Below are 25,884 nucleotides of genomic sequence, written 5' to 3'. Positions count from 1 at the left end.
AGTGCAGAGCTCGAGGTTATATTTTAATTAACTTTATTGTAAACTCATATTTGATACTAAGGACCAAACTGTCCCAAAACAAAGAAACTGCGTACAGTGACGAATCTACATGATGGTGCGACGGCGAATAGAGCGATAAGATCTGCGGTGGCGTTCGTATATTGTATGTATAAGTATCTTGATTTGATTCCATGCAGCATGAAATAATCTAGTGAATCTATTAAAGTTACCAGAAGTTATACTATTGTCATGCTTAGCTGAAGAAACACTTACAAAAATGTAAGCGCAGATATCCCATCGTAGGCTCAAGACTAATGATAATCTTAAGAAAGAACGTTAAGACTGTATTCCACTATGATTCTGTAAAGGATTCGTGAATAAAAATGTGACAGAACAGATCCGCGTTTTTTAAAGCAAGATCCAAACTAGTATTGCAAGAAATTTTATGTATTTATTAGCGTGCTACACTAAGTGCATTAATTAAAAAAAAAAATGTCAAGCAATCGTCCAGATGTTTCATTCATACGCCTTATTTGCCTTTAAGAGTGGCATTGCTACCGTAATGACTGCGAGCGAGTGCGCTGGTGTTACAAGGAAGCTCAATTACTGCGCTCCGCCGCGCCGGCCCGCTGCCGCCGCCATAGCGTCCACTCCGAGTGACTTGCATTTGTCAACGACGCACTCGGCCGCCCGCGCCGCCCGCGCCCTCGGCGAAAAGTATTCGAACTTTCAAAGCCATTGTGCTCTCTCCCGCTGAGTGGTGACCATTAATTTCCGACCCGTTCCTATAACGCTTTCGTCGTGGATTTAATGGATATGTGTCACATGCAGTGAATTTTTTGCTTATCAATAAAACGTTTGTAGAAATTAGCTATAAATTAGAAACTAGCACTGTCAGATTTCTCCGAGCATTTCATTTCTACTGAAAAATAAATAAGATATTTCATGCACAATGATTCATTTTTTGGTAATATTTTGAAACGTCCCAATTATGTATATAAATTGTAAATTGACTAACTAGGATGTGATTTATTTAGCTTTCACAAATGAAACTGTTCACTAAATTCCAATTACAATTACTGGAGCAAGACCGTCTCCAGATGACCTCGGGGCTTTGCATAACGCGAAAATGGACTTTACAATCTGCCGACCACACGTTTGTTCCAACATTCTACGAAATTGATTGATCAAAGGTTCTCTTCCATTTGTATTTAGAAAACACGCCGTCCCGTGACTGCCGCGCCACGCGACGTACCGACTGCATTGATTCTCGCCTTTATCTAAAAGATAAAATGTGTACGCCATTTTTAAATATTTATCTGTTTTCATATATAATAAAAAAATCGTAGAACGTTTGTAGTTAATTATAAATTCATTCTAGAGCAGTATTTTAAGATCGCGAGGGGTGCTTAAAGCCGAAGTCTTAAAATATTCTAAATATTCCCGTGGGCACGCGTCGGGCTTCCGCGCCGGGATCATCCGCCACGCTGTATAATTCATAGAGAAAAATTGCAAAGTCCAAGCGAGCGCGACTCGAGGTATTAAACTTCGGATCTCTTAGGGTCGAGCCCTATCCTCCTCGTGCTGTCGCCCAAATCTAATTTATCATATCGTCCTCATAAATCATGCGTCCAATTGAGACTCGAAAAATATATCATGTCTTTTTATTTCAAGTGCATTCTCTATTTATTCATTTTATTAAACACTATTATATACAAGCATACGAAATAATCTATAAAAATTATGCGTATTACTGGACGACATTCCTAAAGCGTAATTCAATTGTTTTGTGTTTTGTTCCAAACTATAATACGCAACTTTTTTACTGCAAAACTCGGTACTCGAAGGATATCAGTCGGAAACCATATACAAGTCTATCTGATGCGATTTCACCCGACCATTGGATATCATGACATATTACGAAAGTTAATTACAACATTCGAAGTGTCCGCTGAGAAACGCACCTCGTTCATAGTCCACGATGCAGTTCTTCATTATTCGTTATCTTTTTGACAGTGAAAGCTAATAAAAGCTGTAACACAAGAGAAACTATTCTCTTTAAGTGGCCAATAAATAAACGATGACTCTTATCACGTTGGGACACCAAACTAATGTTTTACTCGTTTTATATAATAAAAGCATTTACTGCTATTTGCTTCGATAACACCTCGTCTCTATTTGTTAAACAAGTGCGGCCGTATGTTACTCTGGATTATAATAATGTGTTCTTAATAAATAATAAATGTTCGTGATAATGATCTGTATCTTTATGGCGCTAACTGCCCCGTTCCGTAATGAAGTAAGCGGCGCGGCTCGTTAACGGCTCGGCCTCCGTCCGACAAATCCGACGAGTTTTCATGACCCTTTATGAACTTATCCACGGAGCTAGTTTTATGAACTCGGACGTGTCAAATATCATCACCGCTTTACGGCCGTAATCCCTCCATTCCACAGACACGTTTCATAAATTTCTCAGTTTACGATTCGACGTGAACTACATCGACTTTAAAAGTCACAACTCTTTATTTTCATTTATGTAATATCGTAATAAACATTAATTTGCTCAACAAAAGTTAAAGGTCAAATCACTGATCAGTGAAGCTATAACATAAATGATATCTTATGATAATCGGTTTCATTTTCTAAAAATTAACAATATACTAGATGGGAGGGCTTTATGCTTGCCCATCTGGGTAGGTATTACACACTCATCAGATATTCTTCCGCCTAACAGCAGTACCCAGTATTGTTGTGTTAGGCTTTGAATGATGACTAAGCCAGCCACTATTTGCCGGCATTCGCAATGTAAAGGATGATTAGTATATATCATAGAACTGCAATGTGGAAGGTGGTGACCACTCCAAATAATTATGTCGATATTACGATAAACAAAATTAATTAATATTTTAACATTCACAAACGTGAATGTAGAAAAAGAGTAGCTACTCTTGGCAGCCGTAAATTACAATCTACCCAATCTAGTTATTGTTGACGTAATGATTATGTTCCTTCTAGCCGACGCAACAAAGTTTCTCAAGTGTAAGTAATGTAACGATTAATGTTTTAATAATGAGTACATTGTCAGGTGTACGTAACGATGTAACGTTTCCGAACGTTCTTTATTGAAACTTTTATATACCTCTTATCGTTTTCCTATTCTTGTGTGTCTATGATCCGGTCGCATATTTGCTTAGTGGTGTTGTTACGCGGAACCAGTCGAAAGGCCGCGCGTCTCGTGTGTAATTACAGCGTTTACGAATACTCTTCCGCCCGATAGCGCAACCTGACATTAAACAACACCATTAATTGCCCACTCGAAGCCTGTCATCAGAACACTCGCTGCTATCATTTCATTCGCACGATTCGTCTATTGCGGACCCTCAATAAATAATGTACTTGTAAGTGTTTAATACAAACGATTTGGACGCTCAGGTGATATTGATATTACTATATTAATGTAGTTTAGTACATTAATACGAACGAACACGAACGAAAAAAGCTGAACTCTGAGAACGTCGGCGTGGCAACAGAGTATGTCAATTGAGTTAAGAGATCTTCAAGAAATGCATCTCTGTTTAGAAATGCACGACGTCGTTTGTGAAAACAAAGCGGAAATAAAACCGTGGATTGAGAGCGCTCGAGGGAAGCGCCGAGACTCGTGACACTCGACGCGACACTGCACGCGCACTACACGGGACACTAGACGGGACTCTCGACGGGACTCTCGGGACGCACTCGCGCCCGGCGCCGCTTGTCGCCGCGTTGATGACTGCGGCCGCGACACTCGTAATGCGCTCTAATTAACCTGCCGCGCGACACCGCAGAGTGCGCCGGCCTGCCAGCCCGACGATATTGTTTCTTCATTTGTATAATCACTTGTTATGTTCGTTATGTTTTCTGTTATATTTACATTTTAATAATATCAAGAATACACATTATAAGTTTTCTCACAAAACGGCTCTGAGTGTTTGTGAAATACTTGAAAAACATTCCGAATGCCTGTATTTGTAATCGAACATTGCAATACTGCGTCGCAGCTCGTGGCGCAGCTCCCAGACGCGCTCGTAGCGCTGCACATTATCATGCAAAGTTGCTTACTCGCAAGTCCCGCTCCGAGGCGTCTTCAGCACAACTTTTACTGTCTGCCGACTAAATTAAGCCTTCCTCGCGTGTCGGCTCCCGCATTATAATATAATATGACATCATAACTAACGACAACTTTGTACAATTACACCGCGCACTAGTTTTAATTGCAATTAAGGAAATTGCTGATAGTATTGTAGACTAGTGATTGAGGAAATTAGTGCCAACCGAGCTCAGAGTTGAATCTATCTTACTCACACTCAAGTCACTTGTGTAAATGTTTGCATAAGAACTGAGGTCTGCGTCCAAAGGTCGACGTCCATGCTAAACCACGTCTACTTTATAGCAAATAGCTTTTCACGCGATCTTGCTCTTCATCAGTGAAAGTTCCGGCTACAAGAGCTATTTTTCCACCAAACATGAATACAAAATGTTTGTGTGTAATTGTTTTTTATAGAATTGTTAGGTGGACGAGCAAAAAGACCGCCTGATGGTAAGTAATCACCACCACATTCACACCACCAATAATGGCAATGTGGAATGGTAACCATTCATTACCAATGTGCCACCAAGCTTGGGAACTACGATCCACTCCCTTCTGACTAACTCACCTATTAAAACCGGAACAGTACAATCCAACTGTTTGGCGGTATAATATCTTATGACTGAGTCGTACACACCCAGATTGACTTGCACTGCCCCTAAGCGAACAGCAGTAATATGTGCTGGTGCATTGACAGTGTAAGAAGTGGTTTATATTACCTACAGTGCCGGGCAGTCATTTAAACAAGGCGGAACTTTTGGTTTGTTTATAATAACATTACATTTCAGCAGTCAAGGGTGGATTCTGCTACGACAGATTTCGGTAAACTGAAATACGAAAGCGCCGCAATCAGAGGAATCCAGTATCTGCCATAGAGATAAAATTTAACACCATGATGCTCTTTGATATGATTTATGTATCGAATGGTTTTCCTTAAGTTCTTAGTGACGTAATGTCACCAGATATTGTCGCGGTCTTTTTATATGACACAAATAAAACAGCGTAGAGAATGTGGACATTAAGTAGTATTAAGTTGTTATTTGAGTGAGGCGAGAGGGCGTCACCCGTGTGTACCCTGTCATTACTATCCGTAATGCGTCGGCCGCGGGAACGCTTCTAATCTATTCTTAAAGACCCAAGGGATGAAAAAACTAAATTGCCTAACATTATATCCTTGAAAATTACCAACTAATTTGAGGATTTTTAACAAATTATTGTAAGTAGTTGAGATGAAATTATAGCGATATTATCAGTTTTTTTAACAAAAAGTTCGGCTCGAGGTTCGAATCCTTTATTGAGGCGTTTGCAACGCCACTCTGAAGTAACACGTTTATTAGTACTGGATCTGATAATAAGATTACTAAGATTCTTGCCGTTTAATTAACTCATATTGAAAACATCTATCCTTTGAAACTATATTTATTTAACGTGACATTTTAAGCACCATCTTAATGTCATTATAACATAAATAACAATAAGTTGTAGTCAAGAAAACGATCGCAAGTTGGAGAGCCAGTGGAGAGCGCGAGAGCGAGCTTGCCGGGGATATTAATGGCGTCGCTGCGCTGCAAACAACTGTTAGCGACAACAACAACACAACTCAGACCATTAGCATGCTTTATTTCTTACTTTTCCTACTTGTGCCGTTTGCCTCACCCCGCTCTCCCCTCTCACTCGCGGAACACTTCCCGCTTCGACGACTTTAAAAAATCACACAAATACGTAATCACTTGGCTTAGGCCTATAAATTGCATTCAATAAAATTTAGTACGTTGTCGCGATCAGCATAGAACAAGTATAAGCGGCAAACATGTAACATCCATAAAAAATGTCCACGACGGAGAACGTGTTAATGATTAGTCAACGGATAAAAACAATGTATTGTCTTTTAACGTATAAAGTAATCAATCATATAAAATAAAACAAAACAGCTTAGACCTCAAACGATACAAAGTGCGACGGGGAAACATCCCGCCCCTCCCCGCAGCACCGCGCCGCCGCCCCTTACTGCATTATGCAAAGTGTATCAACAAAAGTCCTAAATTTTGCACGCGAAACTCTTGTAATCTGACGATTTTACAAAACACAATATTTTCATTAGATACTTGGAGGGTCCTTGGAGAAAAACAAGATTACTTTCTGAAGTATGACGCGAAACGATGCTTAGGCGCGGCTAACTCGATTTGCGCGCAGTTCGGCTGGAGGCACTCACCCTCGCGGCCGCGGCCGGTGGATTAACTCGATTATCAAAATTCACGGGGGCGCTAATGGCGCGGTAATACGGAGCGACTCCCGCGCTCCTGCCCAGTGTGATTGCGACACCTCTCGGGACCTTTTAGGATTTATTACAATGAAGAAACGAATTCGTCGACAAGAACCTTACGCGAATACTTTTCTGCCTCGTCGGTCAAGTGCTATGGACAGCTCGTCCGAAGTCGGTTAGGAGCCGCATGAACCGCTTCTTCAAAACTGCACAAATTGGTTAACTTATTATACTAGTAAAAACTTCCGATATCAGTTAATTTTACCTAAACTAAAAAATAAACGATTATATCGGGTCCCCCGAGTGCAGTACATTATTTTGTATCTTCGCTAATCTGCATTCGAGGCGGCGGCGGCGGTTCGGCGCAGAGTGGGGCAGAAGACCCGCGTGGAATGCTCGATATTTAATTAAAGAAATGCTTTTGCCTGAGCCGCCAGTGGCCTGCGAACCCTGGCGATGGTTACCCAGTTCGCAGATTTTACTATAACTATATATTCTATATTAGACCGGTCTTGGGACATTAAGTCGTCGGCGGGAGGCACCCTACATGACGGCGGAGTGGTGGCATGCGCGAGGACATCGCAGCGTGACTTTTTATTATTTTATATATAATTTTAAAATAAAAGTAGCTTAAATTGCTACTTATTACAATTATCTACCCGTAAAAGTCCCGTGAAAATTGGCCCCGCCGTTCAAGAGAGTAGCCGGATAAACGGACATCGGACAGACTGACAAAAATTAAAAAAAAAAACTTCTGTTGTATGTAAAGTGCGTATTATGCATTTTGTAAAAAACAATTATTTAAATTTTACAAACAAGACACTCCAATTCAAATTTATAGCAGCTTCGAGCACGTTTAAACATAATTGTAATTAAAAACAAGAAGGCAAATTATATACCTACAATAATACCATTAGTAATACATATTAAATTAATACTTATGTTTGTACGGTACCGTTAAGAATAAAGCTGAGGAGTATGTATTGTGGATCGCGCCCATCTGGGCAACTTCTATTTCAAATAAAAAAAAATTACCTTTGCGTTATATAGGCCGCGAACTGAGAAACAATACACAGCATCACGCTACAGCACCCGATACAGCATACAGCATACATAAATGTCAATCAAGCTGGCAAACTGTAAGTACTCATCGAGCGTATGAAACAGGCGTGTTTAAAGTAAATACCACCGCAGGGCACGGCGCGTAGTGTAATAGCGGATTCTAAAGGCAATACACGTGTTATTGCGATTACGCTGCGTAAACAATGTCCCGATATGATCGGGCGGTTATTTATATGCAATTAATTCGGCCGCCGCTGTAATTGAGCACCGGGCCTCCTCCAGCGTCGGGCCCTCGCTATGCACCACACACACACTACCATAAATCTTTGTAATAATGCCGCTTGTCTGTTATTTTATCAACAAATTTCAAATCTATGGAATATAGGAAATAATATATTAATATTGTTTAAAACACATAAATCTTATTGTCTTCCATTTAATACACAACGTAATAAAGCGAAGGCAACTTCTTTCTGACTGTACAAAAATCGAATACTAACCAATAAAGTTTTCTCTATCTCATTGATCCTTATTATAGTTTCTGAATATTCTGTATCGTAAACGGGCCAGTCCGGATCGCGGCTCCTCCGCGTCCCCAAATTCCAAACACGAGCACGCGGAACACTTCAAATGATAAAAACTGTTTGCGGATGTAATTGAATGTGAAATGAATTCAACGAGAGTGGGGGCGGAGATCAAAGCGGAGCCGCGGGCGCACTCTGTATGGACTCCTAATTCATTTCAAACAGTTGCACTCCCCTGAATATCTTAGACTTTCATTTTAAAGACAACTTTTTTAACATAATACATTAAAACAATAATAAGAATTCTACAATTTCATTTCCATCATTTTAAGGCCACGTTTGGCACCGTAATGTGCTGAACTTCACGTTTTTATTGCTTTTTACGCGATCGTGTCGGCCTACGACAAAGCGTGGATGCTTCTCCAGATAATCCGGATAATCCGCGCTCCGCCGCTGTCGCGTTTTTGCACGTGTCGTCTGCGAGCGCCTTTACATAGTGATGTTTCACCTACGACCGAAAGCGACACGAGATATTAAGATTCTAATATTATTTTAGTTCGCGTATTCATCACACTTTACAGTTTTAAATAAATGGAAAAAAAAATGTAAGAACTCGTAAAAAGGATATACAATGCGGAGATATCTATTAAGGCTGGTGCCGCCGATGACGACGCTGGGCGAAGTTGGGAAGGGCACCGCGTGAACAATACTTAGCTACATAACGTAATATTTTCATTTGTATTGTTAGTAATGACGTAGCTGTATTTCGATTCATCTCTTATATAAAATAGCTATAGCAGACTTTGTCCGGATTAAATAAGAGTTTCACACGAAATCATTCCAATCGTCTTGACGTTCAGTTACGTATAGAGGTTCACAAGATGACCTACCTATTCATTAACGTATACGCGGCGAATGATATATGAGCTAATTAGTCGCAGTCCCTTCGAATCGTGATTCGTGGCCAGCAATTTGTTTCGTAAATCAAATAACCTCATGGCCACCCCTATAAGCGGAGATGTCCACTCGTTTGACCGCGGGCGTGTGACAACATTCATGTATTCGATCTAGGTTAAGGTGTATTTCGATTTGTCTCCAATGCCTTATCAAATCCAATGCGTAAATGGTTTGCATTTTATACTTATTTGCAGACCAGTTGCGTCCATTGCGACTTATTTTACACTGAATCTTCACAGAACCGTATATAAATAAATAAAATAAAATATTCCAAATTTATTTAAAAATTTGCAAACCTCAAGTGACCAGCCATCTTCCTTATGGAACATATACACATGAGTAATATTATATGCGAGCAGGAGTGGGAATCCATTCTGTAAACATATTATATGTACGAGGGTCTCGTGTACGATTCAAAGTAGTTGTCACTCGCTCGCAAACGATTAACTTAACATCAGTGCGATAAGAATGCCATGGAGTGCTGAGAGCGACCCGCGTCGACGTGACACCTATCACTCGCCGTCTCCAGCACTCTCGTCTCACTTGCTTATGACGTGCTGGAGACAGACCTCCTCTGCAGACAGACGTCCGCGGTCCGATGTGATTCAATTAACCGTTTTGTCTTCAGCGTGTCGGCAAGAGATTTGTAGATCGCGTGCACTTTGTACCGCGACGTGTGGACGTGGTGTCGTGCGAACTTTGCATAAGTCAGTTCACGAGGGTCGCCGATGACGACGGCGCAATGACAGCGCCGGCTGGTGGCCGTCTAGACGCGCAGTTTACGACCTGCCCATTGTCGTACAAACCTTCGACTAACTGCTCTCAGCTATCATAAAACACGACGTACGGACGAGGCCATTCGTTACTCGGCACCATGTTATGTTGGTAGCTCGTTACCGACCGGCCCGTTCGGTCGGTGAGCCCTAAATTCCGAAGACTACAGTAAACACACACAGATATATACCTAATATGTAATGATAATGAAACGAGACTGTCTTGTTTTTAGGATCCGCTTAACATGATCTATACGGAAAGGATTCAGTAGACATCGACTGTAACACGCAGTAGTAGTGGGGGGAGGGGGTGGCAGACGAACACTGGCACAGTGCTAATTTTAATAATAATATTATTTTTACATTTGATCAAGTAATCTTGAAAATCAATAAAAATGTGTTTTAATAATGGATAACGTTAAAGAGGAATTACGTATGCTTGTCCTTTATTGAATGGTCCATAGGAGTCATCAGCACTTTTAGATAATATGCAGCAGACGAGAATAATGTCCGCATAAAAGCCAGGTTGGCGGGGGCGCCCTAAGTGTTAGGGTTTGTCAGAAGTGTGAGTGACAATTCGGCTATTTGTTCGAGCCGGCGGAGAGGTGCTTGTGTCGAGGCGTCCTGCTTGAAGCGCCTCTCAACGCTGACGTCACGGCGGCGTCACGGCATCGAGAGCCCACTTTACTAGCGGCCCAGCGGTCTCGCGACCTAACACTGAATGCTATACATAAATATATGTTAATATATATTTTATAAAAATTTGACTTTTTTTAAAAATTTTATAATAAATTTTATTATCAATCAATTCATTGCACATAGGGCTAGTCTCATCTAACTTATATTTACTGTGTTTTTCAGGTCCTCCGGGCCCTCCTGGCAAGCGCGGCAAGAAGGGCAAGAAGGGAGATTCCGGCGAGCCGGGACCTCCGGTATGTATCATTTTCGCAGTTTCGGAAACAATAACTTTTAATTTTTGTATTTATTTTTGTCCCACTTTTATTACATATATGTACATACATATCTTGGCTTGTTTTTTATGTTTTTTTTTTTTATTTTTTTACAGGGGTTGATGGGAGCTCCTGGGAAAAATGGATTCCCGGTATTTTTTTTTTTTTTTATTTCAACTAATTTTTTCACTCTTTTGTATATAATGTATGTATGTGTGTACTTTCTAATATACATAATATAATTTCTGATTATAATACATGTAACTGTCACACTATTCTAACTAATCTTTGTCTATATTTTTCAAAATTGAAGGTTTATCTTTTATCTTTTTAATTTAATCCCTTTTTGGCGAAATTTTATATGCCCCGACCGCTATTGTGACGCAGTCTACGTTAGCTAAGAATAATTGAGAGTAATCTTCTGCATCAACTCTATGCGCAGATAACTAATAAAACAAAATATACCAACATAGACCAACCAACCTAAAACCTATATATCGGAAGGCTGTTGTGTTGAATGTGACCTTCGTATGGCTCAACGATACGGATTGACGTTTCAGGGAAGCAAGGGCGAGAAAGGCGAACGCGGTTTTATGGTAAGCGCCGGTCGCGACTGGACCCCGTAGTGCGCCTCACTATCCCAAGCCCCACTAACCACTGCGCGGGCAATTTACTGCTGCCTTGTAACCTCCAATGACTCGTAACCTCCAACTATGAAGAGTTAAACCAAAAATAAATTGTGCTCTAACCGCCGCGTAGTGCGTTGGTGTAAACACAACACTCCGAGTGAGTGGCGCGGGCAGCAGTAACGAGCTGTCCGGTAGCTAGTTGTCTAGCGAAATAGAGCCTCCAGGCACTAGTCGCCAAGTTCCGTGCAGACCTCGCAGTACTCGCGTAACATCCTGCAGTACACTGATGGTCTGCTGTGATTTCACATGTATTCACACTTTATTTTTCGTGAAGTTCTTATTAACTGCTAACAATGTACATAAATCATATAACTGCTTTTGTTATACATAATTTAAAGTATGAACACGTGTTCCCTTAGAAGTCCTCAGCTTTTACTGTAGTGGATTTAATTTAAATAACACATTAGTTGTTGATCTTCTAAAAGAAAAATATCTAGTGTACAGTTTGGTATATCTTTCAGCTGCATCTGTACTCCTCTTGCCTTTCTCTGTGACTTTAACTTTACTAACCTTAAATCTTGGCTTAAAAGTGATTTCGTTGTGTTATATTAGAACACTAATGTGCCTTTGAATTCGTTCTTCACAAGATATATGACAAATATATTTTTGTTTTCAGGGTCCTATTGGTCTGGACGGTCCTAAAGGAGATCCCGTGAGTAAAATTTAGAATCAACAATTCAATTTTCAAAAAGTTTTTATAACAACTTTACTAAGCAATAGGAGAAGTAAAACTAGCTATAACGGATTTGAATCGCATATATTAATTATTTTTAACATCCCGCTAGTTTTATTTCAATGTGTAATCGCGAAAATTTAAGACAACATTAATAGGAGAAGTACTAAGTTAAAGCAAATTAAAGAGTGTTAAAAAACTTTAAGTAACTATTGTTATCTAACGTTCTGAGCTTTATGCTGGGACTGCAACCTGGAACGCTGGGTAGATCGTGAGATGCCTTTCTGCCCAACAACACGTAGTGTCTGTTTCACATAGTATTTTCATACCTGATTTATCGAAAATGAATTTAAATTTAAATGTAAATACTTACATATTTAATAAATACTTTTGTAATTCAGGGTCGACCCGGAGACAAGGGGCAGAAGGGGGAACATGGCAACCCTGGATTCGACGTCTTCGCTGCTGTAAAGGTAATTAACCAGTTTATGAAAGAAAATATTACAAGTAGGTATTAGATTAAAATATATGAACTAGTTCGATAAACCAATTTAAATAAGGAACGGTCTGAAACCTCTGCTCTAGTAATGACACCTTTCCTTTTGAGGACACGGTTTCGAGTTTCCTCTACAATACCGCTGCCACGCAGGGATATACATACATTTGGCAGGTTTTTAATCTGACACATGCAAGTTTCATCACGATGTTCTCCTTCACCGACGAGCACAACTTTCAGTTGTGCTTGCCTGGGCTTAAACGAGCAATCATAATGTTAAATTCACGTGCGTTAAATACAAAATGAAGTTGGCAACAAGATGTGTGATGTTCCGGCGATTGCAGGGCGTCAAACGGTCGGTGGACAACTTTAAGATGCACCCGTACACCACCGCCGAGATCATAGCCGTGAAGGTACCGTGACGCATCCTCGTAGTCGCGACTTGGGCTTTTCTGAAATGTGCTGTTTGGTTGTGTTCGAGAGAGCGGTGGAATCGTTTGCGGCTTCGATGTGACGATTATTTTGCGCTTCTGTTACAAAACATTACGTTCACGTGGATTATTTAATTCATTTCGCTGTAGATAGTTTTTCGTACTTTTTTATCTTAATGTTTAGATTTTATTTTTGTTTTGATGTCACTCGGACCTGCGGTAGCGGAGTATTAAATGAACGCTTCGTTGAGCGATCCTGTGCGAGCCGCGCGTCCGAGTGCCGTCAGCTTGTCTGGTGTGCGCATGTACTGATGCGGTGTATCCGTAGGGCCTGCAGGCGGCCGGTCACAACATCTCCGCGCAATCCATCATTCAGCTGAAGGTGAGTCGCTGTCTCGTCGCTCGACGCGCTCATCGTTTACTACTTCCTCTATTCCGACATTAACCACACCGCTGTCTTCTTCACACCTAGTCTATTGTTAGCGGCGATTTTCAAACAGGAAAAAGACTTAACTAACCACTTTTTAACTTTTTCTAATTTTTTATGCACGTTAATGTATTCTTTTTTATAAGTCTTAATGAGGAAGTTTTTAAAATATTACTTATATAATAACAGTAATGTGTTTTTTTCCTGAACTATCCACGTGTATAGATGGACTCGTACCGGTTACCGTTCATCCATTTATTGCTTGCATGCTGTCTGCGGCTTAGTGATTCTTTTGTTTCCAATATTTTCTGCATGAGATCAAACTGTATAACATGTACTTATCTCCTCTTCTAATAAATTTCTTCGGCGACGAAGAAGACTACAGTGCTTGTAACTTTTTTTTAAAGAATGAAACATTACAATACTTCTTAAAACCAAAAGGCTTTATATAATCAAACAATATGCATATGTACAGGGAGAACCTGGGGAACCAGGCCCTCCGGGTTCACCGGGCCCCCCTGGGAATGAGGGGATAGCCGGAGCAGAGGGTAGAGTGGGGCCTCCTGGTACGCCTGGCCCAGCTGGACCCATAGGCTCACCCGGCCCCGCCGGGCCTATAGGACCTATCGGACCACCGGGACCTATTGGACACAAGGTATGAGAAAGTTTTGTTAATATGGATTTAGGTTCAAAAATTTCATTATTCGAATAATAAGGCATATTGTTCATGTATGGAACTGATGCTTGTTGTTTTTCAGGCAGGATTTATTATATAGTAGTATTGTATTTTTATATTTTAACCACTGAATTTCTTGTCGTTCTTCTTGATAAAATCTACATTTCGAATCAGCGATAATGACGTTTAATACAGTTGTGTTAAATGAAGGTTCGAAAAGCCTACTTCAATGAAGAACATATACATATTTTGATTTTTGAAATATAACTCTATTTGCGTAAACACACGAATGTTCGATACGAGCAATGAGACTTCCTGTTTAAACGTTGGTGTTATTATTTTCAGGGCGACAAGGGTGACAAGGGCGAGAGAGGTTTCACCACGACGCTGAAGGGCGACGCCTTCCCGACGGGCATCATCGAGGGCCCGCCTGGACCCCCCGGACCACCCGGTAACGCATCGCCAATATATCGCAAAAGACCGCACGCCGCATACGTAACGCTACGTAGCTTTTCGGCACTAAGGAGTGTTCAGATCAGTTAATGAAATAAAAAAACAAATATTATATTATATTCAATGTCAGCGTCGTAGCGTTTCGTGGTCGGAGAGCCGTCTGTCAGTATTCAAACGGTGGCATGTTTGGTGTTCGCTTAACGGTTGCGGCGCGGGTGCGCCCGACGGACGTAACGCTAATCCAACTAATGCAGTAGATGAGTCTGATTTTTCATTTAATTGATATCGATCCTGCACAAGCTTACCTAGATTTACATTTTTTTTACCGACGAGGCTTACATAACAGTCTTTGTTTGTGTTTTTACAACTTAGCTAACATTTCTAACAAGATAATATGGTAAGTACATGACCCGGTGAACACCCACTAATGTCTCTTTAACGAAGTCTAACCTCACAGTATGAGCTCGTTGTAAAACTTCTGTACCGTATTCAATTTTGCAATAAAGATCTATCTAGTGATGATAAATCGCTATAATACTTTGCGAACGGTTTTACATCGTTCGGAGGTTCCGCAAAAGGAGGCAAGTAGGCAGCGGCGTCAGTGACGTCAGACGCAGGGTATCAGCAATCGGTGTAAGACTTGTAAGCGATGGCGATGTGTTGAAGGCACGGAGGGCGCGCGCGGGGAGCGCGGCGCGGCGGGCGCGCCCGGCCCGCCCGGCGAGCGCGGCGCGCGCGGCAAGCGCGGCAAGAGGGTAACCCGCATCCCTCCTCGCCTGCGCCTCCATCTCTACTCGCTCCCTACTCGCTCTCTACTCGCTCTCTTCTCGCCACTTCCTCGTTCGCTTTCTCGCTTCTTCTCCTCGGTTCGAGCGGTCTCACCGCCCCTACTGCTGTTTAAGTTTATCTGTAGTTCCTCGACTTCCAAAATGCATCGATTGTCAAAGTACGATCACTGTGTCCAACATGTTTCTTTACTGATTGAACTCTAAACACGTTTAAGGTAAATCGAACAAAGCATTCGGTCGATGTTACTACTGCCGGAGTTTCTCATGAAACCATTGTGATCTCTATTCTCTATCCGACGATTGTTCGCCTTCCCCATCGGTTTCCGAGCTGCATGCACCGAGGCCCGGGGCGGGCACGTCCGCATGTCGCATGAGCCCCGCGCCTCGCGCTGCCGACGGTTGTGTGACGCGTAGATTGTGATGGTACAAGTGACGACTAACTGTAGCTTCTCGGGGTGGCTTTAAATCGGCAACGCGCGCAAGTCGCCTGCATCGGCTTCGAACCTTGAGAACGACCAGCGCCGCTAACATGAAGGTAAATTGTACCGCTATACATTTTATAGTCTTTGATCTGTAGAAAATTAGTGCTTAGTATTTTAATATACTTTATGCCGAAGAAGCATAGTTTCATAATTTTGACTAATTGCTGGTGTTTGTATATGTATATGAAGTTGTTAATCTCCCTATCAACGTGATTTTTTAAATGTCACCATAAAATATTTTAACACCTATGAAATACACAAAATAACATCACTAGTAACCATAATGTATGGGTATATCCTTATACAGTATACTCGTAATTTAATAAAAATAAACTAACTTGTTTATTAAATGTTAAAGGTACAGCGGGAAAGGAAGGAGCGGCGGGTCCGCGGGGACCGCCCGGACTAGACGGCCGACCCGGCGACCCGGGTGTACCCGGCCCACCCGGCAAACCGGTATGTTGTAATTATGTAAACTATATAATTATATATGTTCTCGGATTGACATTATATTTATAATTTTGTTTATGTTTTATTCGTAATTCTTGTTATGCAAATTCTTAATTGGTCTCTGACTTTTGCTACAGGGTGAGATGGGACCGAAAGGCGAGAAGGGAGACTACGGGGACATGGGCTCCCCGGGCATGCTGGGCGCTCCCGGCCTGCCCGGCCCGCCCGGATACCCTGGCCTCAAGGGCGAGAAGGGTGACAAGGGGGACTCTGTGAGTAAACTGACTTACACCACGATCGTCTAAAATTAAAAACTGTATCCAAAATAGAATATACTACACAGGACTGAATTATAACATAATCGACTATAAACGATCCGCTGCGTATGTACCTCGTCCTATCTAATCGAGTGCAAACAAATATAAATGTGAAACCTTTGTTATTTGTGGGTTAATAAAACATGTCGGTTCGTCAAATCTTTCCTAACGTGTCGCTTTCTTCTGTTTCTCGTTTCCGGCGCGTTGTCTACGGCGTTGGCGGCGGCTCTCAGCAGAAGTACCGGAAGCTGAGACGCAGGCAGGTAACTATCCTCTTCGACACACACAAACACACACCGGTCATAATGTACAGAATTACACACTAAGTAACTCCATGCACGATGTTATCTGATATGTTATGTAGAACTGTTAATCTTTATGCCCACTGTTGAACTTGCAGGGAGATGGCACCGGATACGAGCTATATGGACATGAAATCGTAAGTACCAGTTTAGTTGTTTGACATTGAGATTATTTTAATTTATATTTTATCAAAAGATTAGATTAAACTCCATTCTATGCATTCGAAGAAATTAATCATTTTTTACGTAGCATGATATTCCGTTATAGTGACGTATTTATTAATTTTGACATAAATAAATTTATATTATTAACTTTAAGCTGACAAAGGATACAATGTACCTGCCACTTAAATATAAACGACATATAGCTACATTGTTAGCTTATAATATATTTGATCCAATTGAAGATACTGCAATTAAAAAAAATATTATACGAAAATATGAACGACTTCCGCAACCTGTATCGATAACGTGTTTTTTTATTGTGAGGCCGTTAATAAGGAAATTTTAACAAACATCAGATCACTTTGGCCAAATGGTGTCAATAGGTATAAAAAAAATTCAAAAGAAACAAAAAAGCACTTGTAGGCCAATTACTGTAAAAGGTTTAATCAACTTCAATGATGCTTTACAACGTAACCTTCCAAAATTGAATCTTAGCTCAAATTATCCCAACTCTTTATATAATTCTCTTTTAAAATTAATTTAACGAATTCAATAAAATATTTCAGTTAAAAACTTTTTATCAAAACAATGAAATGCAGTTCTCAGACTGGGCCATTACCGGTATCTATATAAGTCGAAATAAATTATATGAACTATATGAACTTAAGAAATATAATTGTGATTGTAAATTTATCAATTTTGCTAAAAAATATTCTAAATTATTTAAACGAGTTTGTCAAAAAATTCGTTCGTTGCATATTATAAATAAAATCTTAAAATCTAAAAATAAAATGAAAACTACTTGGGATATTATAAGTTCGGAGACAGGTAGGTTGAAGTTTGATGCAGGCAGATGATCCCTTAGTATAAAAAACAAAATTGTAGGTAAAGATTAAGATGTGGCCCATGAATTCGAAGAATATTTCTCTAATATTCCTCTGAATATTACTAAAGGACTTAATGCGTCACCTAATGACGCTTTAGACTTACCTAACTGTTCCGTTCCCCAGAATGAGGTAGAATTTTCTTTTGAGAGTATAATTCCGTACGAAGTATTAAAAATATTTAAAACATTAAACCTTAAAAAAACCAGTGATCTATGGGATTTATCAGTTATAATTATTAACAATGTAATTGTCGACTTGGCTCCTTATTTAGCTATCATCTTTAATAAATGTGTACAATCTGTTATTTTTCCTGATACGTTAAAATTAAGTAAAGTAATCCCATTATTTCAATCCGCTGATAAAAATGATCCAAACAATTATAGACCAATCTCTATTTTGCCAGTATTAAGTAAAATTTTTGAGAAAGTCATGCTTAATCAATTGCTATTATACTTTAACTCGAATAAGCTGTTACATCCACGACAGTTTGTTTTCACTAAAGGTAGCTCGACTACTGATGCGGGTGTAGCATTTGTTGATAACATTTATGATGCGTGGGAAAAGTCACAAAACGCTATTGGAGTTTTCTGTGACTCATCAAAAGCTTTCGATTGCGTTAGGCATGATATTCTTCTAGAAAAGCTTAAATATTATGGTATCCCTGCATTGAAATTCATTTCCTCTTACCTTAATGAAAGAGTTTCGAAGGTTGTGGTTAATGGTGCAAAATCAAATTGCGCTGTGGCGCAAATGGGTGTACCACAGTGTTCAATTTTGGGACCTTTCTTGTTCTTAATATATATAAATGATTTACCTTATTTTGTAAAAATTACTTGCGATATTGTACTGTTTGCAGATGACACATCTCTTATTTTTTAAACTTGACAGAAAAATAAACAACTTTGACGTTGTAAGCAGTGCTCTGTCGCGGGTTCTTGGTTGGTTGTCATAAATAATTTAGTACTAAATGCCAAAAAGATTAAATGTGTTTTGTTTTCATTGCCAAATGTCACATCAAATCCTTCTGCAATCATTTTGAAAAATGAAAGGCTTGAGTTTCTTGAGTCAACGGTCTTTTTAGGGATAGCCCTTGACTCCAAACTGCTAGCAATGAAACTAAGCAGTGCCATTAATGCAATAAAAATAATTAGAAAACTCGCGGACATAAGTACTGCTAGACTAGTTTATTTTAGTAATTTTTTAATTTATTTTATAAGAAAGTCGTGGATCTGCTTAGGAATTGTGAACCCTCATATTTTGTCAGGCCAACGTATACCCACGTCGAGGCTGCTGTGGAGATTGAGTGTTGACCCTGAGTGTCGATTTGGACTACTTTCCGAAATACTTTTAAAGCATCGTTAATTCGATTCAGTTAAAAATTTGTACAGTTGTTATAGCCACTTAAGCCGATGGCTCGTCAAATTCGATACGCCCAGAAAGTCACAATGAGAGGGGGAAAAAACTGAAATATGAAATACTATTTATTTTATCTTTACATGTGAAATATTTTTTTCTAGATAAATTCATTCATTCCATTTGAATATTTTTAGACCAGAAAGTTTACTTCATTTTCAGCTGACAAAATGTAAAGCATGTTCTATGTGTACAGATGATGGGTCCACCGGGTGCGCCGGGGCCGACCGGACCGCCCGGCGTGGCCGGTCCGCCCGGCATCAAGGGAGACAAGGGCGAGCCCGGGTCGCGCGGGAAGACGGTACGTACTCCTTTTAGTGTTTACATTGTTATATAAAATCAAAGAATTAAAAATCCAGCCGAGCTGAGGAACCTGCAACTTGAAATAAGAACCTGCCATATACGTGCATCCAACCCAAATCTATATACACGCCAAATGTTCTCGTCGACGGCAGCGCAGCCCTAAGCTCAGCAGTGGGACGTTTACTGCCACTTTACTTTTCTTTTTATTTTCATTGGAAAAAAAGAATCTAATAAAGCATTATCTTGTAGAAAGAATTCAAAAATACCCCTCCATCACAATAATTCTATTATTTTTTCTATTTTAGGGAGAAAGAGGGGATAAAGGTGACCCCGGTCCCATGGGACTACCGGTAAATATATCTACATCTTAATTTCATAATAAAATGAACTGACATAAAGATGGTTCTACACTCACAACATTTTAATTTGATTATTTTATATCTTCATCGTATATCTTGGACTCACAAAAGGAATTCGTTCAGGGTCCAGTAGGCCTGCCCGGAGAAGCGGGCGAGCCGGGCCGGCTGGGCGACGTCGGACCTAGGGTGAGTATGGCGACCACCTGATTATCTGACATAGCCGAGATGTAAAAGTCTCGTCGAGTCTTACTTGTTCGAATGGAGGCCAATAAATTCTTACACTTTTAAAAGGCAATGAATGTGCCACAAATACTGGCCGTGTCCCCGCCCCTAGTCCCCCTAACCGACTAACGAGTAGCGGCATGGCACTAACCCTAACGTGGTGTGGGCAGGAGAACCGCTGGCCGCCCGACTTCGCCTTCACGTAGGAGCCGCCGCCGCGCGCCGCGCCGCTCGCTGTAAATTGTAATATTTGTACGTAATTAGCCTAAGCGTAAGATGTAAGACGTTACCAAATTTAGATGTAAGTGTTGAAATCTGTATAAAGATGATATTTTTCATAATCTTAGGTCGTAATTGTAAACGAGTCGGCGTCGAGGGCAGTCCCGCCGCCGGCCCCGTCCTCCCTCGGCGCTCGACGCGTGTGTAACATTGCTCACTTTCGTTCTCCTCGTCTAGCGTACCCCTGTATAAATCTACGTCGATAATATCTTAAGGATTTTCTGTAACATTTATCATTCCTTGTAGCGTTTCGTTCGTGATGTAAAGTGCTCATGTTCTGTAAAATATATCATTAGATGTAACGTATGTATGTAGAGATAAGTTGTAAAATGTTCATCGATCAGAGTAACTATTTTGATTCAAATAAGTATATATTTGTATATTAGAGTACGATCGCAGGAGAGGAGACGAGCCGACGCCCTCCGCGCACGGCGCCGCCGGCGGGCGCGCTGGCGCTCGTTCGGAGCCGCGCGGCCGTGCGCCGAGCGCGTCGGGTCTCTCGCCTCCGTCGACAGCTATAATAATGTTTCAGTATTTATCGATATCGATATCGCCCAATTCTTAGTCTAAGCCCTATAATATCGTCCTACGATTACTATTGTCGTCACTTCTATTCGTGTGTAACCTATACTTAAGATGTAAGTCGCGTCAGCGCGCACTCCCGCGCCGGCTCGAGCAGCCGCCCGCGCGCTCTGGTCCCGAGTGCTCCGTCCGCGCCGATAACCTTCGTACTTTAGCGTCGATTCGTGCGCATTCGCTTTCCCTTGTCTGTGTATCGTCATGTTCTATTTCGCTAATGTATTTTAAATGTCTTTTATAATTGTTCTAAATCGAATGTACAAAAATGTAACGACTTTTAGGCTAAGTGTTTGCGGAAACCCGTAGAGTCGAGTCTGATGTCCGGCTCGTCGCGCGCGCGTGTCGCCGCCGGTAGTCCTTCCCGTCGTCGTATCGTATGTCGTATGTCGTATGACGTGTTACGTTAAGTGTACGTACTATAAATTTACCTAATTAAGAATTTAGTTTTTTTATAAAAATTTAAAGTTGTCATTTGTACCATACTCACGAGAGCATAAAATATTGTTGTTCACAAATTATTTTCAAGGAAAATAAATAAATATTTGCATGCCGTGCATATCCTGGTCTTTCTTTTATCTTCGCATTCCTTCACTTTCTCCACTCGCGCTGCGGTCGCGCTCGGGCGACTGGCGAGGCAGACTGGTCGGCGCATGTTTGGGCCCAACCTGAACGTAAAGTTTCGAATAACTTCTCATGTTCTGAAAAAATAAGTCTGTCTCCAATTTTACATTTCATTCTTCTGATGCATGATTGGTTCTAAAGTTGCATCACTTGATTACAAATAAGGCAAGTAAGAATATGAATACTATTTATGCAGTACTATGTGCATCACTAGCATGTCCGCCCCCGAGAGCGCCATGAGATCTGACGTGTGTGTTGTTCCGCAGGGCCCGCCCGGACTCGACGGCATGAAGGTGAGTAGTGACCGCAAGCGTTCATTACGAAAGTCAAGTAAACAAAGAATGGCTAAATATATTAATTGAAATCACGTCTAAAGTGTAAGTTTGAATTAAAATAAAACTTTCTTCGATATAAATGATAGGAATCGGTAGTCAGCTAGCTTACAATTCGTGTAAGTGGGTGTATGTGTGTGCAGGGCGCGCAGGGCGAGCCGGGCAGCAAAGGCGAGCGCGGCGACCCCGGACTACCCGTATGTCACTTTCAAACGAAATCTTGACTCATTCTAAGAACTAGTATTTGTAAGGTTTGAACCGAAAATAATATCGTCTTGCGACATTTCAGGGAACTGACGGAATTCCCGGCCAAGAGGTAGGTTGAGACTTTGGGTATTAAAATCGCAATTGTGTACTTATAAAAATTAACATCCGTTTTCGCTCAATAGGGACCTAAGGGAGACAAAGGATATAAGGGAGAGCCAGTAAGTGACGTTTGAATGTTTACCACATTTCCTACCACCCCACTCATCCACCACTAACTTTCTGTTCATAACACATCCTGCATGCAGTATAACTAACGGTAGTATCACACGAGCACACACTATATGACCGTATATACTCTATACCGAATCCGAGGCTAACATTTGCACTCAGCGTGTGCTTTTCAACAAGTACTTAATTTATTTACAAGCACACGCATGAGCGGCATATGTTATCCTGTAAAAATAAAAAGCGATGTACGACGCTTACACTTCGGAAGTGTGCGTCGTAGTCGTCGAAAGTATGTCACTCAAAGCTCGTCGTTACACTCAGGGCCCGGCCGGCAAGCGCGGGCGCAAGGGCGACAAGGGCGACCGCGGCGAGCAAGGCGTGCCCGGCCTCGACGCGCCCTGCCCGCTCGGACCCGACGGCCTCCCGCTCCCCGGCTGCGGCTGGCGACCCTCTAAGGTACCACGGCTTCCATCTTCCCGCGAGATGTACTTGACTAATTATTACGACTAAAGGGATAACAGTAGATGCATGCTCTCCCGTAACCTAAATCACTAATGCCTGAACATTCTGTTAAAATATTAATAGGAATGGGTAGATCTAATAGTAGTCACATAATCACTAACTGCTTCTTACTCCGCCTACTTCGACTTTCGCGAAGTGAACTCGTGAAGACATATACGGTAGCATTATAATTGCACATCGAGAACAATCCTCGATGAGCCTCCGAGTTCACTCGCGAAGAACCGGTGGAGCCCGTGGCCACTCGGGTCACGGGGGAGGAGCGGGGGAGTACGCAGGGGGAGTAGCGGGAAGTAGTTGTCGGTGTGGCAGGAGGCGGCTCGCGAGGATCGCCCGGGCGGCGCTCGCTCCGACGAGGAGGGCGAGGCGGAGGCGGAGGGCGAGGGCGAGGCGGACGAGGCGGGCGAGTACGACGCGCGTGAGGACGAGCTCGACGCGCCGCGCGACTACGACGACTACACCGACAACGCGCACCACGAGCCGCACCGCGACTAGCGCGCCGCTAAGGTGCGCTTGAGCCCACACTCCACAGAGACACCACACATTACCCAGACACGACCGAACCCGACGACGGACACGCCTAGGTGCCGTACGGTTATCGTATCATTCACCGGTAAAATTTGTTGCAGATAGATATACTTTTGCTACTATACTATACTCCTAAATATCAATATATTTGTAATTTGGGTGGTATGAAGTAGTTGAGAAATAAAATCATTTGAGTTATTAAAAGTTTAAAAAAAAATCTTTTATCCTGGATAATGTTTGCTTGTAATTGCATTTACGTCCTGGATAATTTAATTGTTTAAGCTAGGACGTCAAATAGAAAATACCTAATTTGATATAGGAAATGTATAAGGACCGTCGTTGTACAGATAAATGTTGGGCATCAGAAGCCTGAACTGAAACCTATAATAACTGCTCTCAGCTGAGCATTTGCAAATCAGCGTGTTTGTCTTCTAGACCCTCGATGTATTGATAGTTTTTGTTTAAAATATAACTTAATAATTCGAAAAGATTGAAGATCTAGTGGCATTAGTAATGATTACTATTCACACATACCGAGGCCTTTTGTGGGCACTCTACATCACACACGCGCTCGCTTATGTACATACACACGCTACCTCGTGTCCTTCTCAGTACAGCGAGGCAAATTTCCTCCTTGGAAAGGTCAATAAGTACGTAGATAATTAAGTTTATTTACAACTTCAAGGAAACCTTTCGACAGAGCGTCGCTTGTTGCCATCGCACCGTGAGTATTACTATTATTAGAGCACAATATTTGGTTGGTAGCTGTTGTTCAGTCTAGGTGGTATTTTACTAACCATAATATTATCATAACTATGGGGCGGAAGTGAGTTATCTGATACTAGCACTAATTGTATTTCGGCTTGCTTACAACTAATACAAGGCATATACTAAATACTAAAATTATTGTACGTGAATTAATAAATAATTGGCATTATCAGAGCTTTCGATTAAGTTCCACGTATCCACCTCATTAATTAAATTGCCGTGTCATAATCAATTCGAATGTTGTTATTTTCAAAGTTCTCATATAACTACAGTACTTTTTAGAACATCAATTTATATTTTTTTTTTTCAAATGAACGTCAACAGTTAGAATATAATGCATATCGTCAGTAAGTAGTCCTTAATGATTTACTCAATTTAGATTTCGCTCCATGTCGATCGTTTACCGGTGCTTAGTAGTCCGTGGTGGGCAATGAGTCAGCTAATGAGTGTGACGCGGCAGGAGGCCATGCTGGCGTGGCTGCGGCGGCGCCTCGAGCTCGACGCGGAGGACAACGCGCTGCGGCCCGACGCGCGCCGCGCGCCCTGACGCGCCCAGGCTGGCCCCGGTCTGCCGCTCACGCCGGCGATATCCACAAAGCTGTAATGACAATAGAGTACATGGACATACTTATACAAAAAATTAATAGTTTCGGTCAGTCATTTAAGTGCATTAAGGCCATCAACGAGCTCTAATTTCTGATGAAGATTTTTACCGAGATATTATAGGAACCTAAATTAATTTATCGTATTGAATTTTCTATTACGCCTGATACATTTTAACTAATTATTCTAACTTATATTATTTCTAAAGAATTTACCAAGACGCGTCGTGACTCAGTAAACCACCGCATTACGAGTGACACGTGGCTAATATGTAACTATGTAGGTACCGATGTATGTAACTACTTATAAAGATCATTATCTTCTTAATAAATAATTTATGCTTATTTTGCGCTTCAAAGGCACCGCTCCCAGCTAATGCTTTGCGGTCGTAATACCAGTATTTATTTTAAAACTGTCTCCAAACATGTATCATATTTTTTGATTGAAATACAACATGTACGTATAAGTTTTTGTATGACGCATCATCGCATCAACTGTAAGCGCACTACACATTGCGGAAAAGTTGTAACAGGAAAACGAGTTAAAGATTACCGACGACCTCGAGCGGTCGCCGCAGCGCCGGCTAACGTTACATGTCGATACGTCGTACCTACGCCTTCTAAACATTATTATACCTACATATGACTCCCCAGCCCACAAACTTTTATTCGATTTATCTTGTTAGTGTGTAAGCCCCAAATCTTGCACTTAAGTTTTAGGCGTTTTCTCACAACCAATCCAGCTAATATGTTGTGTCCTGTTGTTTGCACAGTAGACAATAATTTCAATGTATTTATGTATGTGAATATGTACTGAAATTAATTTAGCGTCATAATTCTCCTCGAGTTAATAATCGTGATTTAATAGAATGTTTTATATTTTATTAAATTCATTTAGACATTTGTTTGATAAAAAATAAAATCTCAATTTCTCAAGAGGCAGTCTGTTTCTTGTCATAGTCATGGTCTCATTCTGGCACTACAGCTAAGTTTTATCGTTTATTGCCAGTAGTTGCAGATAATTATACTTAAA

At 41.1% G+C, this 25,884-nt stretch overlaps 1 protein-coding gene across 1 annotated transcript in view; it reads left to right on the top strand.

The window, feature by feature from the left end:
- Positions 1-23,494, top strand: part of LOC124535376 (collagen alpha chain CG42342) — a 199,404-nt gene extending 175,910 nt beyond the window's left edge. Inside the window, exons 2-23 of the mRNA XM_047111585.1 lie at positions 10,567-10,637; positions 10,772-10,807; positions 11,216-11,251; positions 11,961-11,996; positions 12,419-12,490; positions 12,858-12,926; positions 13,847-14,026; positions 14,393-14,498; positions 15,167-15,340; positions 16,129-16,226; positions 16,358-16,492; positions 16,771-16,800; positions 16,929-16,976; positions 19,501-19,605; positions 19,913-19,957; positions 20,090-20,152; positions 21,934-21,960; positions 22,143-22,196; positions 22,289-22,315; positions 22,389-22,424; positions 22,756-22,890; positions 23,266-23,494. Of these exons, the coding sequence (XP_046967541.1) occupies positions 10,567-10,637; positions 10,772-10,807; positions 11,216-11,251; positions 11,961-11,996; positions 12,419-12,490; positions 12,858-12,926; positions 13,847-14,026; positions 14,393-14,498; positions 15,167-15,340; positions 16,129-16,226; positions 16,358-16,492; positions 16,771-16,800; positions 16,929-16,976; positions 19,501-19,605; positions 19,913-19,957; positions 20,090-20,152; positions 21,934-21,960; positions 22,143-22,196; positions 22,289-22,315; positions 22,389-22,424; positions 22,756-22,890; positions 23,266-23,448 (1,766 nt within the window). The 3' untranslated portion in view covers positions 23,449-23,494. The remainder of the gene's footprint in view (positions 1-10,566; positions 10,638-10,771; positions 10,808-11,215; positions 11,252-11,960; positions 11,997-12,418; positions 12,491-12,857; positions 12,927-13,846; positions 14,027-14,392; positions 14,499-15,166; positions 15,341-16,128; positions 16,227-16,357; positions 16,493-16,770; positions 16,801-16,928; positions 16,977-19,500; positions 19,606-19,912; positions 19,958-20,089; positions 20,153-21,933; positions 21,961-22,142; positions 22,197-22,288; positions 22,316-22,388; positions 22,425-22,755; positions 22,891-23,265) is intronic.
- Positions 23,495-25,884: the final 2,390 nt, after the last annotated feature.

This window comes from Vanessa cardui, chromosome 14, assembly GCF_905220365.1.
Source record: "Vanessa cardui chromosome 14, ilVanCard2.1, whole genome shotgun sequence".
Classification (NCBI taxonomy): Eukaryota; Metazoa; Arthropoda; class Insecta; order Lepidoptera; family Nymphalidae; genus Vanessa; species Vanessa cardui.
Note: the sequence above shows the minus strand (reverse complement) of the source record. Positions and strands in the feature narration are given on the sequence as shown.